Here is a 19,704-nt window from a genome sequence, read left to right on the forward strand (position 1 = left end):
AAGGGGGGGGGGGTGGGGGGGGGGGGGGCGAAAGCATCTTAAGGCAAAAGACGTTGGGCCACTTGAATTCCTGGCATAACTGCACAAGCGTCTTTGGCCAAGAACTGTGTCAAGTTAAAAAGCACAAAGTTGGGTATTTTTTCAAGTATTCTCTTTATCCACTAAGTAACAGCACGGGAGAGCATGAAGACCAGAATAACTAAAACGGGCATGTAGCATCACCCTTTACTGCTCGTTTGATTTTTGGCTTGGATAATGAAAACGGGAAAAATTGTTTCACTTTCATTTATGGCCAGTTTCTGGTCTCTGTTTCCATCAGGTTCTTGTGCGTTGGCACAGGGCCACAATGCATAGCTTGTGGACACTGCAGGGAAATGGTGGTTGAAAAGTATAGTTTTTTTCTTTGGGTTTTTTTATCTGAATTTCATGGAAAGGTTTTTATTGGCGGCAGGGTTTGGAAAAATCTTCTTTATGACAACACTGAATTTTAGGCCAAATCAGAACAGGTGGTATCTCTTCCTGTCCAGCACAGATGTTGCAGTGTTGTTCTAGAAGAGCATGGTCAGTGCTGATCTTCATGAAGTCCTTTCTTCTGGCAACCTGGTCGCTTAAAGATCCAGTGCTTTCAAAGAAATGTAGCAGGGTGTTACAGTGTCCTTCCTGGGATGGCCAATTTCCCTGTGTCCAGTCAGGTCCAGATTCTGCTCCCAGTGGCATCAGAGGCAAAACTGCTGTTTGGATTTCAGTATTACAGAATCGGCTCCTCTAAAAGAAGCTCCCGTAGCAGAGGCTGGGTAGCCTAGTGTTATGCTCATAATAGCTTCTCAATTTGTCTAAGTCATCACTGTGGAAAACCATTTTCAGGCATTGTTACATCTGAAAGGGGTTTATAGACAATTAAAGGTTATTCTGTAAGGAAAAGGCTTTTTAGCTGTTTTAAGGTAAAGATTTGTATTGAGAGAGATCAGAGCATGTTCTTCAAGGCAGTGCATCCTATATCTGAGGGGTATGGGTCTTGCGGCCTCTTCTTTTTCCCTCTGCCACTTGTGACACAGCTAGGCTTGGTGAGGTTGAGATTAGAAATGTCAGTGGTCTGTGCTGCATACCCAGAAGAGAGCTAAAGGCTGGTCTGGAACATTATTATTCCTTCTACATCTGGTAGTTGTCATAGTTTCTTTTCAAACTGGTGCCTGGGGTCATGGTGCTTCCTTGGGAAGATGTTAAGCCAGGTCCTCTGCTGGTTTAAATAGGCATCCTCCCATAGCCACTTAACTGCATGGGGTCATGCACCTATGTAAAAACTGGTGTCTGGCAGTGCTCTTTATCCCAGGAAGGAGTCATGCAGAGCTAATGTCTGCAGTTCAGAGCTGTGCTAAGGAAGTTAGTGGCTGCTTTTCCCCATGGTTGTTTTAATTGGCATTGCTGAGCATAGATGCTGCCATGCAGGCTTCATTAAATGTACCTGAAGCTGACAGCGTTTGAAATATCAAATCCAAGCACCATGGTGGGGAAAGGGCAGAGGATGCGTTGCCTAGAAGAGAGAGCTTGTATCCATGTCCAGCCACGTGAAATTCAGGATGGCGCTGGGCAAGGCAACTTCCAGTCTGAACGGCTGGGTGTCAAGTTGTATTAACCGCTGGGCAATAAGTCATCAGTTTAGAAAAAGAAAAGCGAATGGTAAAGCTCTTTCCTTCAGCTCCTTGGGCACCCTGGGCCTTGTCAGCCCCAGCATCTCAGTCTCGTTAGTCAGCCCATCTGAGGAATTTAATATCTGCGAGCGCTAGTTAGGATGAATAGCTTTGGTGGGCTCATATCCTGTGACTGAGTGAACACAGCACCAGGAGAAAGAGGCATTACAAAAATGTGTGGAACAACTGCTGCTTGGCACAGAAATATGCCTTGCATAGCACAGCTTTTTTTCCGAGGAAAATGGAAGGGTGTGGGAAGGGGTCACAGGCAAACAGTGACTTTTTAACTGCAGCTCTACTGAAATCAAACCCACGGTGGCCCGGTTCAACAGTTTAAACAAATAAGAAATCCTCCAGGAGTTTTCTCTTGACCTCCCACTTCAGTCCGACCACCTCTTCTTTATTTTAAGGAAGGCAATAAAAGTGTCCCTTCTTGGCTGGCTGGCGCAGGGCAACTAGCCTTCTGGTAAACCACTTCCGTGCTCCAGAGAGCTCGGGTTTCCTGAGTTGATAGTACTTGAGGCCAAGCCTCCTATTCAGTAACCAAACCAAATAAACAGCATTGTCCAGCTGGTTTTAAAATCTTGTCATTCTCAGCAGAAAGGGCCACAGGACAGTTTATCTTTATACAGTCTGTCTCTCTTCCCTCTTGGCATTCCCGTGGGTTGAGCCGACGAAAATCCATTCCTGGATCCTGGATGGTTTTTGGGGACTTTTTTTTTTTTTTTTTTTGCTTGCGGTGGGTTTTATGTATTTTGTTTGAGTGTTTGCAGTTGCGGATGATGAACTGGCTTCAGCACAAAGATGCATCAGAGGGCAACAAGGAGTCAGCCCTGGCCTCTGCTGAGATTCATCCACTCGCAACTCTGCTTTTCCCCAGAAGGTCAAAGAGCCTGTAGCAGAAAAGGGGAAACAGCCTGGGGACAGGAAGCTTCAGGCAGGGAGCTGATTTGCACATGCAGCAAAGACTGGAGACCCTTGAAGCAGGTGGCCTGAGGGTTTGGTTTTTTCCCCCCTGTCTCCAAGCAATATGTCATTAGAACAGCTAGTTTTGGTCCCCTTCTGTCCTCACCCTCTTCCCCTTTCTCAGTTTGTCGTCTCACATGAACTAAAATCCATTATGTCTCTACAGGCGCAGTTAGCAGCCCCAGATGGTTCCTGGTGGAATTTGTGCGACAGGAAGGCTGGGTTAACATTTTTCTGAAGGAGGCCTGAGGAATGGCAATGAATGCTTGAGCAGACTGTTTGCACAGCTCATTGCATTGCATAGGTAGCATGCCACTCATAGCTCCTGGTAGTTTCATTCTCTTCTGGTGCACACTAGAACTGCCAGATGCAGATTTGCACACATCATTGCAGTTCTGGTTTCCATTAGCGCTGATCGGAAGCAAGGCTGTTGGGATTGACTGTCAGGGTTTAATCATCGGAAAGGCCGTGTTTGCAAAGCGGTAATACAATGGAATCAGCTCAGCAAATCAGAAGTTTTATGCATGTTAAAACGTGATGAGATATGAGCACGTCTTAATGGAGGGCAGGGCAGGGCAGGGCAGGGCAGGGCAGGATTCTAACACCGTGTGGGGCTACGTTAGTAGGAGCCTTGCCAGCAGATTCCTCTGCTCTAGTCGGCACCGGTGAGGCCACATCTGGAGTCCTGTGTCCAGTTCTGGGCCCCCCCACTACAGAAAGGATGTGGACAAAGTGGAGAAAGTCCATAGGGGAGGGCCACAAAAATGGTTCAGGGGCTGGGGCACATGGCTTAGGAGGAGAGGTTGAGGGAAATGGGCTTATTTAGAGTGCAGAAGAGAAGATTAAGGGGGTATTTAATAACAGCCTTCAACTACCTGAAGCGTGGTTACAAGGAGGTTGGAGCTGGACTGTTTTCAGTGGTGGCATTACAAGGAGTAATAGTTTCAAGTTGCAGTAAGGGAAGTTTAAGTTAGATATTAGGAAAAACTTTCTCATGAAGAGGGCAGTGAAGCACTGGAACAGGTGGTGAGGTTGTAGAATCTCTGTTTTAGAGGGTTTTAAGACCTGGGTAGACAAAGCCTTGGCTGGGATGGTACAGTTGGGTGGTCCCTGCTTTGAACAGGGGGTTGAACTAGATGTGACCTCCTGTGGTCCCTTCCAGCCCATTTTCTATGATTCTGTACCCGACTTTGCTGTGGAATTGCTGTGAGGCCTTTAACAAGTCATCTGAGCCTCACTTTGCTGATCTGTAAAGTGGACTTTGTAATCTGCCAGACAGGAATATGGGGGCGGGGGGAAGTTCTCATGTGGTGCTTTATAATCATAAGACAAAAGACACCAGACACCATGTGAGTCTAGGAGCCCTGATTTGTTTAGTTTTTAATCCCAAGGGATCCCAGTGTGCAGGAGCGATCTTGAACTACAATGTAATGTTCTGTGCGTGCTCTTTATATTGTGCCCGTCAGTGCAGCGTCCAAACTGTGAGTGATGGCAGAAGCTGTTTTCGCAGATAACCATCTGTGCAACACAGTGGTTGTGCTAGCTTGGACCAGCAGGTCTAAAAGCCCTAGTCGACCCTGAGGATGCTCCACTAGCAGCTCGCAGGAGATAGCTGGCTTATGTTGTGATGCCTTTCATCTTTTCAGTTGGCTTATTTTCCTGTCTTCTGGAACGTTTTTCTGCAAGTGCTTTCATCTTTTGTACCAAAAAGGGTTTTTACATTGCAGTAATGGTATGGGAGTTCCTTCTTGAGCTTTGTCAAGAACAAAGGAAGGTGGGGGAAGTCAAAAAGCAGAGAATGTGGCTCTCTTGCAGTTCGATGCAGGACTTCCCTGACTGGCTGCATGAGTCAGTGTGTTCTCACCAGAGCGCATATATATCGTTGTGGCTTTTGTTCAGGGCTTGCAGTCATGCCTGCACCAGTGCGCTGCTCCCACCCTCTCGCCCCTTCAAAGGATGTTATCCTCAGAGGAAATGCTGGTTTTAGCCAGGGAGGATGGCCCTACACCAGCGGAGGAGGGTGCTTCTACAGCAGTTATCTTCTAGGCTCCAAATACCAGAGAGATGTTGAGTTTCCTAGAGGTTTTACAGAAGACAGCACTCTTGTTAGTCAGGGTTTCACTTAAAAAGCAGTAGCCTCAAAGGACTTGTAACAGCATAATCGACTGTGACTCACACCACTGCAGAGGCAGGTGGTGAGCTGGGGACATCGATGCAGACCGCACATTTTGGTTCTCTGCGGCTTCCTCTGTGCCTGTCTGGCTGAACTGTATATCTTCCCTGCATGGTGACCGTCAGGCAGACCCTGGGAGGCCTGGAACATGCAATGTCTGCCTGCTGAGACAGACTGTAAGATTTAAACTGCGTTTAATCATCTAAGCACTCTCCTTTTCTGGAGGCTTTTTAAGGCAGGTGAGGGGGGGACCTCTCTTGCACCATTAGAGTTCCTCAGTTTGGGCAACTGCTGTCTGCTCTCCTCTCCTTTGTTTCCTCCCACCAAACTGACATGGAGACATACAGGCATTTCCAGTCCTCATCCCTGCCCCCTTCCTGGGTTCACCGCACCGAGTACAAATCCTGCACAATGGGGTTGCCAGGCTTTATTCGAGAACTTGTGCTATCTGATTCCCTTCATCTTCCTTGCTTCCTCTGTGTCCCCTTGTCTAATAGACATGCTGCTGGTGCTTCTCCTGCTAGGTTGTCTGTTCTGTGAGTCAGGCCTATGACAAAGCTGTGGCCTCTAGTTGATAAGTGGGGCCATGCAGTTTTGAGCATGGACCAATACACTGGTGCAATGAAACGCTCTCCTTCTTTACCTTAGAGGTTATCAAGATAATGTTGCTGTACTGTTTCCAGCATCCAGCCCAGCTTGTAGAAAGGTTGGGTTTGATTTTTAACACAGGGAATGTAGAGTGTTTCCGGCATCCAGCCCAACTAGCAGAAGGTTGGGTTTGATTTAAAGATGTGGAATGTAGAGTGTTTTATTGTAGGGTCACTTGAGTGGCATTTTTAAAATGGTACGTGAAGCTTGCTACGAGTAGAAAAAGAAAGGTGTGTACAGCATTCTGTGTCAGTGTGGCCCAGCTGCCTCCTGGTCAGTGGTCAGGACTTTACACGTATGTAGCACCTTTTAACCAGGCAGATCTTAAAGCATCTTACTGTCTTGTGCCCATTGCTGGGTTGGAATGGCACGGGCAATTTGGCCCTCCCTTGCAACACTGCATAACTGCTAGGAGAACAGTGTCCTCCTGAAACTTCAGGAAGAATTGAGGAAGGTGAAATGTCATTAGTGAAGTAGAAATCTGGTCAGGACATGGCCACTCTGCTTCTGAAAAGGGGGCATGGGAATCTTAAAGTGATTGCAAATGGCCAGGGTCTTCTTTGAAAGAGAGCACTTTCTGTACCTCTAGGGTGATTCAAGACTCTTGGCAGCTGTTAGTCCCAATTCTGGCTGAGGGTTTTGCCTGTTCAGTCTTCTCCACCAAAGGATTCCCCATCTGTATGTTGGTCATTCTCAGGCTCTGGTTAGCTCTTGAGGGCTAACCGTAGAGTCATAAAGAAGTAGGGTTGGAAAGGACCTCAAAGCAAAAGGAGCTGACGTGACTGCAGGCCTGCGGGTGTGCAACATGAAACCTAGGAGCCCTAAAACCCTCCCATAAACCTGGGAAACCAAAAGGCAAAGCCTGCAGGTCACTGGGGTTGTATCAGTATCCAGTGTGCTTTGTGCAAATGACCTCTCTCCTGCTTGCTCCTCAGCTGTACGTCTCGTCAGAGAGCCGCTTCAACACTTTGGCAGAGCTGGTCCATCACCATTCGACTGTAGCAGATGGGCTTATCACCACTCTACACTATCCTGCCCCCAAACGCAACAAGCCCACTATTTATGGAGTGTCTCCAAACTATGACAAGTGGGAAATTGAGCGAACTGACATCACCATGAAGCACAAACTTGGAGGGGGACAGTACGGAGAAGTGTATGAAGGAGTCTGGAAGAAGTATAACCTCACTGTGGCTGTGAAGACCCTGAAGGTAAGAACAGATGCCTTAAACATTCCTGTTTACCTTACAATGCTTGGAGCACGGATTTGAGACTGTTCTGTTGCTAGAAGCAATGCTTGGGTTGTGCTTTGTCTGTCCCTCAGCTGAGGTTAGATGATACCAGTGAATGGAAATCCTTCTTTTGCATATTGCAGCAGGTCTTGTAACATCTAGGCCTGTGGGTTGACTGCATTCATTGGTCCTTTCCAGTTGTTTTACCTTTGTGTGAAAGCTGGATGATTTTCATTTTAAAGACTTTGTCTATACAACAGCTACAGTGAACTCAGGGTAGCTGCTTACAATGCGATTCTGACTTGTAGCATACCCAGGATCTTATCATATCCAATAACCCAGATGAAATTTTGGATGTGTGTGTCTTAGTTTCAAATATGAGTTGTTCAGATGTGAACAGAACTGGCACATTGTTGAGAAATCTTGTGGGTTGTGACATGGGCAACGCAAAAATTGGAGATTGGGCTGAGGCATACTCGAACTCGTAACAGCCATGTTAAATGTAGTGACCACAGGTGGTGTTTGTCCCTAAAACCTGTCCCTAAAGCTTGTGTAGGTGGAAAATGAGTGTTTTGTGTAGCTATCCACTGTCAAAAGATTTAGGAGAGGAGGAACGGGTCAGAATTCTGTTTGTGGCTCTACTGTTTAGTTTCTCTGCTCCACTTTCCCCATCTGTTGAAGTGGGGACAGTGGGCCCCACAGACATGGTGATGCCTAATTCATTAACACGGTAAAACTACCCCAAAGTGTTGTAACACCTTCTGTCCGTGTTATTTGATTGCTTCATTGTTTGCACTTGCTTGATACCTTGTCCTCATTGTTTGAGTTTTGGTGTGGTCTGGTGATGCAGAAACAGAACAAATGAAAACTTTTCTCAGGTTGGAAAATCTGAAAAAGAGAATTTCAAAAAGCAGTGGTTCTCAACTTTTTTAGACTCGAGGCATGTTTCAGGAAACACCGGCTTTTCGTTTTCACTTGTCTTTTGACTACCAAAAAATAATAGAACAGATCTTCTGTGGCAAAGACCCCCACAGGTCAGCATGCTTTGAACACTGGATTCCTGTTTGAAATCTCTGGGTTTCCCTTGTGAATCGTGTTTGCACACTTACCAGTGCTAACATTGCCCGGCACCCTGCAACACCCTTGTGAGAATCTCGCAACACCCTGGTTGAGAATCGCTGGCAGAGAGGCTTCATGCCTGAGAACAAAGCTGTTTCCTGGGGCTCGGACAGTGGGTCTCAACCTCTTCAGACTCATGGCACCCCAGCATAACATTTGTGAATGGAGCAGCCCTCTGTTTCAGACATGAACTCATTTAATACAGCACTTGCCTCTTTGCAGAGGGATGTGGGAGCAACCAGGCCAGGACACTCTGAGCCTGCATTTAATCTGCTCATCTCCTCATACCTGGCAGCACCCATCAAAGGATCTCTCATCGCCCTGGTTGAGACTCATCTGTCTAGAGAAAAGCTGCCGTCGCTCATTGCTTGAATCCTGGCTGGTGCTGCGTTTCTACATGGTTCTGGTCTATTTTTCATCTGGGCTTTCGGTTGTGCCCGGCAATTGCTTTTTCAAAGAGCTGCTGGTCCCCAGCAGTTTGATCCAGAAGAGTCTAACATTTCGGATTCCCTTTCTGGTTTATGCATGAGGAGGGCGACACCTAGCGTTAAATGGGATCATAGTTCACTGCGCAGGAAAGTGCAGTGCAAATCTCCTCCCTGTCCTTGAACTCTCCGCCTTGCAGAATGGGGATTAAAGTAGCTCAATGAACTGCTTATTTAGAGGAAGAATGAGAGGCCGGTTGTTTTCCTGAAACACTGGGCTTATTGCAGCCCTCTCCAACCTGCTGCTATTGTGACACTTGAGAGAGAAGTGGCATTTTCAAAGTGTTTTTCTCTCATCCCGAAGAGTTATTGTGCTGCTTTCACCTTGGCTTTGAAAGGCCCCTGTCAACAATGGCACTGAACCCTCTTGCCAAAAACCCGTGTTTGTGCATCAGAAGCAGGTGCCTTGATGTGAGCCATAACTGCTTCAAACATGCCAAATAAATACTTAAAGAAGCATGACTGAAAATGGTTCATAACGTAACGCGGAGCAGCAGGCTCCGCTGGGAAATGTCAGAACGACCTAAAAGAGACTCCAGAAGTGCCTGGATGTGAAATTATGCACACTAACCCATCCTTAAAAGCCACGTTGTAATCCACCATCCTTAAATCCATCAATCTACTGTCTGACGGGTGGGATTATGATGCTCTTCAAAGTTTTGGGTAATATTTTAAAACCACATTTATATTCCAACTATGGCTCAGGAAAACAAGTCCTCAGCGGGTTCTTCAGAGAAACCCAGAGGGCTCATTTTATTTTTCTTTGAGAGAATTTTCTGACGCGCTCTTGCTTTTCCTCTCTAGTTCAGATCTGTATATGAGACATAATAATGAAGGCAAGGAAAATGAGGGGGGAATATCTCCTTGGTGCTTCTGATAGCCTGAGTACTTAATACATTCCTTTTTTGCATCTCCCTAGAACCCAGCTCTCACTCAGTTTCCTTTAAGCAGGCTTGAAGTAGCTCGCAGCTGTCTTTGCAAAGCAGTTTCTGCAGAGAGAAACCAAGGGCCAAAGTGAGACTTCCATGCTTCAGTTGCATTTAACTACACAGCGCTACTCAGCCTGGTGTTTGCAAATCTCCCATTAGACTATTCCAGTGGAAAATCAGTGTACCAAGACCGAACATGTCAGGTGTGTTTGAGGACGTTAAGAGCCCTGACTCTCCAAAGCCAGTGGCATTTTGGAACTGAAAGAAGACTTGCTAGTGGGCTGACTTTTCCAATTTGATATCAGCACGAAAGCCATAAGAGGATCATAGTCATTTTGGAAAGATCGAGCTTGCATCCCATTTGTTCTTTCTAGCTGTCTCTCAAGCAGTAATTGGACTAAATAGTCAGCACTGCTATTCCTCAAGAAGGGGTCTGCTTATAGCAGAAAGCTACTACAGGGTAAAAGGAGGTGGTAGCAGTAGCTGTGCATCCTCTTATGCTGTGATGAGTGGCATCCAAACCACAGAGGTGGCTTAGGTGCAAGCACCTACTCTGGACTCCTTTAAGAGACATTTGGACATTTATCTTGCTGAGATCCCTTGCCCCCAGCTGACTTCCTGCGCCCAGGGCAGGGGGCTGGACTCGATTATCTTCAAGTTCTCTTTCAGCCCTAATGTCTATGAAATCTATGAAATTAGCCTTCAGTGAAAGAGGACTGAAGTCCCCCCAATCCATCCCTCTTTTAACAGTGAGTTAGCTGTTTGTGTGCCCATGCCCACAGGTTGCGCTTGTTGTGACACATCCAAGCTAACACGAGAATTTATTGTTAAGGGCAAGCAAAATTCTTTATTTTTCCCCCATTTATTTCCCCCAAAATGTTCCCCCAGTTACATTTTGGTGTTGTCTAATATGACACAGATTGGAGAATATAGAAACACGCAGTATTTTAGTTGGGTGCTGGATGGCTCGGGGAAGCGATCTGTGACTGAAGACAAAGCCTCCTAATCTTCCACATCATTAGTCTGAATCCAGAATATAATTGCCATGCGAGGGCTTTTTGATAGCTTATGTGAAATGAGCTGATCATCTCAGCCCAGCTCCTAGTCCAGCTCAGATGTCTAGTCTACGTCCATCAGTCCTGCTGTAATGACGTCCTTATTCGTGCCGGAGAGGCTGGTGGTCTGAAGTGATCATGCAGCTCCCATCCCCTGAGGTGGTCTCTTCAGGTCCAAGCGGAGACGGAGCACTGTTGCACGAGGAAAGGGTGCCTCACTGCTCTACCTGTGGTTTGCTGTTGGAGGAGATTGAAGGTGGATCAGTCCTGGAGCTGTTGTGAACATTAGACTTGCAGACACACCATTCTTATGGTAATTCTCTGCCTTTGTTTCTGTTCCATTGACCTCTTTATTGAGGGGTAAGAGATCTAACACACAGGACCGATCATAATCTTCTGCACAGAATGAGCCTGGCAGAGTTTTTATAAATTGTCCATTAGATAACTAGGTATTTGGGGTCAGTTTTGAAACCCAGATTATTAACCCAATTTCCTTTGCCAACGGAAATGGTTTAAGGGCCTTGCAGCTGTGTAGTATCGACAAAGAGCATTGAGGAAATTACAGCTGCCAATCAAATTTAATTGGCAAGGAACAGCAAACGATGGTGTAAAGCTGTTTGAATAGGACTACCGCCGCTAAGTGCAGAACGCTGCCAGCCGGGTCTGTGGGAGCAGCCCGGCTTGGTGTTATCAGCCTCACCCAGCAGCAGCAAATCTCTTGCAATCCTGCCTTAAAACATGTCTTCCACGTGGCCTTTCAGCATTAATCCACCAACAAGGGGAATGGTGATGTAGAAAGAAGAGTTATCTTTTAAGAATATATCTGTATTTTTGCACCACTTTAAAACAACCTTCTGGCCATCCGGCACCTGCTTGTTCAGGAAGACTTGTTCCTCTGAGCAGGGACGGCATCTTCCTTTGCCTTGTGCAATGCCCTGCAACGTTATGGTACTAAATAAATAATTAGTAGGGACACGTCTGCCCAGAGCTTTTACCTTGCATATTAGACTCTAAGGGCACCTATATGCGTGCCAGACATCTGCTCCGACACATGGTAATTGACACACGTCCAAGCAGACTTGATAAATTGTGGTTGCTGGAGCGTGTTAATTAATGCGCTCCAGCAGCCTCTGTGTTGCATCTACTCCGCATCCCCACGCTTCAAAATGGCAGTGGGGGCACTTTAACTAAAACTCGTCAAACAAGATTTAATTCAAGCACCCCCACCACCATTTTGAAGTGTGGGATGCTGAATACACGTAATGCTGCAGGCACTCTTGGAGCTACTCTAATTAAAGCACCCCCCTTGACCACAGAGCATGCGTATAGATGCCCTAAAAGCCAGGAACAAACATACAAGCCCTAAAACCTTGAGTCTTTGGTTATGGAGTACTTGCTATCTGCAGTTGAGTAGCCAGCAGTATGAGTGCTCCCTCTTTCGAATGGTGGATGTGGTGGAGCACAGCGGCTTAAGGCAGCCTCAGATGTTTGCACATATGGATGGTCTTAGTATTTTTCCCCCTTGTCACCATAGTACCATTTCTTCTGTCATGAGAGCACACAGATGATGTTTCCCCTCTAAATTCTAGATGATTTTGCAGGAGAGGAGCCCAGGACAGAGGGGGAAATACCTTTGTGTATCCAAAGAAATGGATGGGATAGAAGAATGATAGTGGAGCAGAGAAGCAGACCCTGAAGCTTCCTGGCACTGTGGTGTGGCTGCAGCAGGGAGCAGTGATCCTTGGAGCAGTCATGGCTTATGCTGTCTGGTTGTGATTACTCTTCAGTCCACATGCTGAGATCTGTTTTCCCTTCGTGCAAATTGTGCTTGCTGAAGTTCTCCTGTTTTGCTGCAGGAGGACACCATGGAGGTGGAGGAGTTCTTGAAAGAAGCTGCGGTAATGAAGGAGATCAAGCATCCTAACTTGGTGCAATTATTAGGTAAGTGATAAATACCCAGCAGAAGGATTTAAACTAAACCCCTGTGCAGTGATACGGATGTTTAAGGAGCAGTTAAGCTGCTTACCATCCCAAGCCTTTAGATACAGGCACTTACGCTCTGGCAAAATTCACAATTCCTGAAAGTAGTACAAGATTTTTAATGATATATTCTTCCTTGCATTTAAGATGCAATAGCCTAAAGCAGGAAATGTAAAAGAGATTACTAACTAGTTTCTAAGAAACAGTCTCTCTTTCCTATCCTTCACCCCTCTGAGCACACACTTATAAGTTGCCCAGAAGGACAAAATCCGAAGACTTAGGCATCCTGGAAGCAAATTATTGTGTTTTTAAATGTTTCCCTCAATAGGGGTGTGTACACGAGAGCCTCCATTCTACATCATCACTGAGTTCATGACATATGGGAACCTGCTTGATTATTTGCGTGAGTGTAACCGGCAGGAGGTGAATGCCGTGGTGCTGCTGTATATGGCCACTCAGATCTCCTCGGCCATGGAGTACCTGGAGAAGAAGAACTTCATACACAGGTAGGAAGGATGCAGAGCACCTTCCCACACTCCTTGAGTTATCATAATGCCTTTCAGAGTATCTCAGTATTGTATCCACATGCGTTACACGTCACAACTCAACATCTTGGCATGTCTTATGCTGCTGTTGGATGTCATGTGTTAGGTAATACTTTACAGGGGCCAGTCTTGGGACTGCTCTTCAGCTAAGGTGTTTTTTCTTACTTGCACACATTGTGAAGGTAGGTATTGATGTGCATGAAGAGTAGCATTTAAGTTCTGACCTGCTGATTTAAAAGCAAGTGACTAAAATAAACAGGGCTCTTTGTCAAATAGATTGCCTGTTACTCCTCTGGCATTAATGTTCAGCAGTAATGATCTCTTCCTTGAAACCGTTGGCATTGTTATATACATACTAGTAATCACGGTAAAGCCACCTTCTGCTGCCTTTTCATCGTGCTTTCATTTTCTGTCACCCTAGTTTCATCTGCTCTGGGGATTGTTTTCTTTTATTGCTTGAATTGCATGCATCTGTGTATTAAACATCTTCAGAGCCTTAAAATCTGGAGGATTTTGACCTTTAAACGTGCAGCAATTATGGCTAGTGCTTTGCATTCTTTGTCTGTGGAAATGACCTCCTAGCAATATAATGACACATCCGAGATGAAGACTTGAGAGTTTTTGCTGGGTTTTCTTTTTTAATACAAGAAGTTCTCTGTGCCACTGCCTGACCTTTCCTATCCAATTAGCCGGAGTATGAAATCTGCACGTCTCCTCATAGAGATGAATGAGGCTCATGTGTAAAACATAGAGGTTCCTTGTAAAACATGCATTCCCTATGCTGCACGCAAACCTGATTTGAGCTCTCCTGTCAGTCAGGAAAGCTAACTGTGGTGCTACAAAATTGAGCTTTCCCAACTTCTGATTTGCCCTGTTGTATCTAGTCGCCTCCGCTTGTAGCAAGCGAACTTTCTGAAATGTTCTGCTGAATCTCATTTCTCTGCCTTCTTAAGGACTTCATCTCCCATTACTGGTAATGGCCCAGATAACTAAAGTAAATAGAAACTTTTTTTCCTTATAATGTGCCACCCCCACATCCACCAGGGCTGTTATTTCACAAGTGATGTCACAGTTCACATTCACAGATTCAAATGCTGGGCTATGACTTCATTTAATGAATTGGGCAGAAGGAGGAATGTGATTATGAGAGAGAGTTTTATATATAGAGACACACAATGGTGAATCAATACTGAGGAGTGGGGATGGCCAGAAACATTACACAGTGTTTTAATGGGCCTCTAGTGCAATTTTTCTAAAGTTTGAGCTCTGCAGGAGTCTTTTTGAAGAGCCGCTATCAGAGGCAGATCTTGCTGAGATATGAGGTAAATGCCTGTTCTTATTTTGTGGAAGAATCCGTTTCTAATTTGATGTGATGTAGTCTGGAAGCTTTATACAAAATGTAACATTAGTAGAAATATTTTCATGTGCCTGATCCTCTTACAAGCACGATGCACTTTGAGAGATATTACCCGTGAGCTAGTGATGTGGCAGCCAGTCTCCACACAGCCCTTTCTTAATGATAAGTTGGTTGTTGCCCCTTCTTCTGCAAATCCAAGTCTATGTGAAGATGCGCGTGGGAATATTTTGTATCATGTGTTTCCAGATCATGATTCCAGAGGTGTGGAAGACTAAAGACAGCTGCTAGTCAACCCAACTGTAATGATCATCTGGAGGTTTAGGTTGGAAAGCCGAACGTGGCTGGATATGATGCTGGCCATATCACCCCTTTGGGGGCTTTTGGCTGTGCCTCACAGCCTTAATCGTGCTAGCACAGGTTCATCCATGGCAACTGTTGGGTTTCTCTTTGATTGTCCAAACTAGTCCGAGGGGACCAGCAGGCACTGGGGGAGTCCCTGTTCCCCCAAGCACGACCAGGAGTGACCAGGAATAGCAGTCACAAGCTGGCAGAGGGTAGATTTAGGCTAGATATCAGGAGGCGCGACTTCACTGTCAGGCCAGCTAGGATCTGGAACCAACTTGCAAGAGAAGTCATGCTGGCTCCTACCCTGGGGGTCTTTAAGAGGAGGTGAGATGTACACCTTGCCAGGGTCGTTTGACCCCAGTACTCTTTCCTGCCATGGCAGGGGGTCGGACTAGATCTGCTCAGGTCCCTTCCGATCCTAGAAACTATGAAACTATGAGATGCCCCATTCATGATCAAAGTCCATAGGAATAGGAAGTTTGGCGTGCCGTGGTGGTGGCAGAGTTGATGGACTTCCTGGGCTTATTTTCAAAATAAAGAGGAGATCTGAGTCCTGAGAAGTGAACTAAATATTTTCTCAGAAATGTAATCCCAGGAAACACTTTCATTGTTCATATCTAAGTCACTTGTAGAGCTTCTTGCCCCAAGATACCATTGAGACCACAAACTCTAGCAAGACTGAAAAAATAAAACTATGGGGTCTGAGAAGAGCATGCAGTATGGTAACAGCATATAGATGCAGCATGGAAGAGCTTTAGAAAGAAATAACCTTCCTCCCCTATATGAAGACTAGAACCAATTTCCAGCTTCTGAAGGGAAAAAGGAGAACAACTCCTCTGTGGCTGGTTATTTCATAACTAGTTTCACATAATTTGTTGAGTCTTCCTCTGTATCAGCTTGTGCTGGCCACTGTCGTAGCCAAACACCTGGGCTGGATGGACTTGGTGGTCCGATCTGGTATGGCCGTTTGTCTGCATCTCCGTATCTCAAGGAGATGTGAGACTTTCAGCTTGTGACTGGGCAGAGATTTTCCTGCTCTTTACAAATGATGCTTTGCACTTACGATAAAACCTCTTGAATGCAGCATGTGGAAGTGCCCAATTGTGGTATTTGTTGTTCGGTCTGTTATGTTTGGAAAAACTAGTGCAGCTAGCATTTAAACATGGTAATCCGGGAGGAAAATTGACTAGAAATGGCATGGGAAGTGACTTAGGGCATTTTGATTGCCTGGCCTGAGTGAAATGTAAAAACAAAAAGGGGAAAATGGTAAGGACCTTTAAACGCTTATTGTTTCAGTAAAACAAGACAAGTTCAGACAGTTTGTCGTTTAAAATGATTTTTATCCTGGCAGTGGCAGCTTTTATTGAAAGTGAGCTTTTTTTCAGAAGGTTTTGATTTCTAATTTTTTCTTTTCAAAAAAGGAGGCTGATGACACCTTCACTAAGTAGTAATGACAACTAATCTGCCCCTCTCGCACAGAGGTACTTGTTCAATTTCCCTGGAGAAAATACACACCAAGCCTCGGGGTCCTTTGGTAACAAATAACGGCTTTTGTTCTGCTCAGTGCAAGATGTTGCAGAGACCTTTCCTGATCTGTACTTGTCTTCTTGCCTGCTGTCTTAGGGATCTTGCTGCCAGAAACTGCCTAGTAGGAGAGAACCACTTGGTGAAGGTGGCAGATTTTGGCCTGAGCAGGCTGATGACCGGAGATACGTACACTGCCCATGCTGGAGCCAAGTTCCCAATCAAGTGGACTGCACCGGAGAGTCTTGCTTACAATAAGTTCTCCATCAAGTCTGATGTCTGGGGTAGGTATTCACCCCATCATTGATGATGATGGTGATAGCTTTCTTCTTCCTCGTCATCTTTGTTTAGGAATCATTTTCGAGAAAGAGTTGGTGGTTTTACCACTTCAAGGTGGGACTTTGTCCTTATTTGAATGGAAGACATAAAAGGGGAACCTGGGCAGAAGGCTGCAGACACCCACATGCAGAAGTAGCCTGCCCGCCACAATAACATCCAAATATGAAGTGTTTACAGGGTCATGGGTGCCTGAGCCAGCCCCAGATCAGGAATAGTACCTTGGGGCACTGTGCGGTGGAAAATGTACTGGCTTCCTAAGCTACTTCTGGGATGAAAGTGGGAGTCAAGGCTCTTTCACATGTGTGGGTGCAGGTATCACTATGCAATTGTAAAATTCCCTGGCTGAGATGAGAAATGAAGGCTGTGGGTAGACTGAACTTGGAGCCATTTTAAAAGGGCAAGGAGGTTGCTACCCAGGAGCACGCACCATTTGTTTGGGTGCAGCTGTTATATCTGCCTTCTCCTATAGTGGTATCAGTGAGCCAGTGGCCATAACTTTATCTCTGGATGAAGTAGACCTAAAGGTATTAGAGTTTTGCTCCACTTTAAACTACTACAAGAGCAAGCAGATGTAACAATCACATGGGTATCATTTCCTGCAAGTGTGGTTGCTTTGTGTGTCCACACCAAAGAGAACTTGAGCAGTGACTGCGGAAGAGCCTTTAATAAAATAGGACTGATGGCCCCTGCAAAAGAGCCAAATTCTCTCCATTCTAACTCCCTAAGCTCCCCCTCCTCTTTCAGTCCATCTTCAGGTTTTCTGTTCTCCTTTTCCAGGTTATTGAAAGCTCTGCTTGAAGTAGGACTTGATATTTGGGGCAGTGGGAGTTGCTGAGGGATACAGCTGACTGTTACAATGATGGTGGAAAAATTCTTGAGTCTGTGACGATTGGGTAAATGGTGCAACTTTCTGTGCAATGTGTGTGTTGTTGAATAGCTGTCACAAAGCACCAGGGGTGGTGATGTTCTCCAGTGGTGGTTGGGGCATTTTCTGTGTAGTTTTAATTTAACGTATTTGGAGAAGCTATATAATAAAAGACATAAGGCTATGTTAATATGTAACCAGATTCTGCGTAGTGGGACCAGGGCTTAAGGATTCTGGACTGTGACTCAAGATCAAGCGAGCAGGCCTTCCGTGGATGTTTGCTGCCATGGCTGGGGGTTCAGAAGTTTGCATGCACACACCTCATTGCCTGCAGACAGTATTCAAGCGGATCTGTTTGTGGCCATGTCTAGCATAGATTGCCCTTGGTGGTTACCATGTGAATTGATGTGATTTCATTACTTATACTGGATTGTAATTGCTTTCTCTTCAGGTTAAAACCAGACTCCAATGACTGAGCTAATTACGTGCCGGTTGTTGCTCTGGAGTTGAGTTTGTTCTTTAGACTTGAGTCCTAGTTTAGTGGCTGACACTCATTTCCAACCCCCCTAAACAGTTCTGTGACTCAGATGCCCCATCTATATTGAAGACAGTTGCAAGCAGTGATTATACCTTGTGTTACGGTTTCTAGCAAACCCTAATGCCTCAGCTAGTTGGCAGTCATCACTGTGAAGTCCATCCTGGTATTGGAACTACTGCTTTTCCCCCTGCAGACTGTCATGCTCCAGGAATGCAGGCAACCCAAAGCAACTGAACCGTCTGGATATGGGAGTCCTAACGGGAAGGGGGGGGGATGTGAGAGGAGCTGTCAGATTTGCAGGGAGGCTGCTGTGCTGCAGAGACGTAGTTTCATCTAATCCACTGTGAAGTCTCTTAATTGTGCCTTTAACAGGACTTGAAGGATCTCAAGGCATTCAGGTTGGAGACAGCAGATACTCTGAAAATTAGTCTAATTCCACTCTGTCATATCACAGGGGACTTGTCTGCACCAATAAAGAGACTTGTTATGCTATGGCAGCATCCTAGCTACTGCGGAGCGTGGAGTGCGAGCCTCCCAAAGAAGGGGGCTTGCTAAGTACAAGGGAAGGTTGCTTTTAGCCACCCACCAAAAGCCAACTTGCGGCTTGAGGACAAGTACCTCAAGACTAAGCTTTGTGATTTCTTTATTGCAGCCTTTGGCGTCCTACTGTGGGAAATTGCGACATACGGCATGTCCCCATACCCTGGGATCGACCTCTCTCAGGTGTACGAGCTGTTGGAGAAGGACTATCGCATGGAGCGCCCAGAAGGATGCCCTGAGAAAGTCTATGAACTCATGAGAGCATGTGAGTCTTCGCAAACACAGAGACAAGCTGCTGGAGCTCTGCAGAGATGCAGTAGAAGGCCCGGGATGTGGTTACAGGCAGAAGGGGCAGCTTTGTGTGCAGGCGCTTGGCTCCCATGTTAAACTTGGCTCTCCCAAGAGGATGTCAGAGGTCTGAAGTAGCTCGTTCTTGTCACGGAGGCGGGTTTATTCCCTCCTAAGAATGGGAGCTGGGTGGCGTTGCATCACGTGTCCTGGGGATCTAAAGAAAGGATTGTGCACCCACCTTTAGCTGTGGGAGGGGACTAAGCGTTGCTCTGCCGTTCTGGCTTTTTCTTACCGTTTCTAGTCTGAAGTTGCAGAGCAGCCACAGCCCCTGTTGGCTTTGGTGGGTGCTGTGGCTGCTTCAAACCAGGCGTCTAGCGTCTGTACTGTAGCTGGCCTCATTAAAGCAGGAATCATGGTGTGGGGTTGGCTCCCCAGAAGTGGTGTGCAGCTTAATGAAAGTTTGTGAGGCTGGTTTAGAAGGTTTTGACACCGCTGCTCTTCCAGGCTGGCAGTGGAGCCCTTCAGACAGGCCCTCGTTCGCTGAAATCCACCAGGCGTTTGAGACGATGTTTCAAGAATCCAGCATATCAGACGGTAGGTCCACTTCCCTTTCTGCTGGCACCAGGTCTGGAAGGGGAAGTGATAAGACAAAAGCATCATAAATCGTGGCTGTGAGTTTTTCACTGCGGTCATGGAAACCAGATGAATGGAGAAACTCTGCGATTCCCGTGTGGATCCCGGCCACTCAAAGAGGGTGGAACACCTACGCTCCTGGGAAATGATGTTGCCCTGTAGGAATGAACAGGGGCATTGTCCTTCTTCACTACCACCCCATTATGGCTGTGGCCTGCAGGTGGGAAATGCAACTAGGAGCTTCTTGTTTAGCAATTTTCATAACTGTTACCTTCTCCCGGGACCCCCTCTCCTTCCCCACAAATACCCTGGCTGTGGAACTTGTTAAGAATTTCCATGACAAGATAGTAAGCTTAATCTTAATTTCTGGCTATCTCTGAATGATCCAACAATGTAGCTTTGCAGTGAAACTTTGTGATTTGTACCTCCCAGTGTTTTTTAAAAAAAAAAAAAAA

The 19,704-nt window shown here is 46.0% G+C and overlaps 1 protein-coding gene across 2 annotated transcripts in view; it reads left to right on the plus strand.

The window, feature by feature from the left end:
• Nucleotides 1-19,704, plus strand: part of ABL1 (ABL proto-oncogene 1, non-receptor tyrosine kinase) — a 114,257-nt gene that overhangs the window by 82,229 nt on the left and 12,324 nt on the right. For both annotated transcript variants that reach the window (XM_019510685.1, XM_019510687.1), the window contains exons 4-9: nt 6,411-6,683; nt 12,149-12,233; nt 12,601-12,778; nt 16,143-16,327; nt 18,438-18,590; nt 19,121-19,210. In XM_019510685.1, the coding sequence (XP_019366230.1) occupies nt 6,411-6,683; nt 12,149-12,233; nt 12,601-12,778; nt 16,143-16,327; nt 18,438-18,590; nt 19,121-19,210 (964 nt within the window). The remainder of the gene's footprint in view (nt 1-6,410; nt 6,684-12,148; nt 12,234-12,600; nt 12,779-16,142; nt 16,328-18,437; nt 18,591-19,120; nt 19,211-19,704) is intronic.

Source organism: Gavialis gangeticus, unplaced genomic scaffold, assembly GCF_001723915.1.
Source record: "Gavialis gangeticus isolate Ggan-Ray unplaced genomic scaffold, GavGan_comp1, whole genome shotgun sequence".
NCBI classification, from domain to species: domain Eukaryota; kingdom Metazoa; phylum Chordata; order Crocodylia; family Gavialidae; genus Gavialis; species Gavialis gangeticus.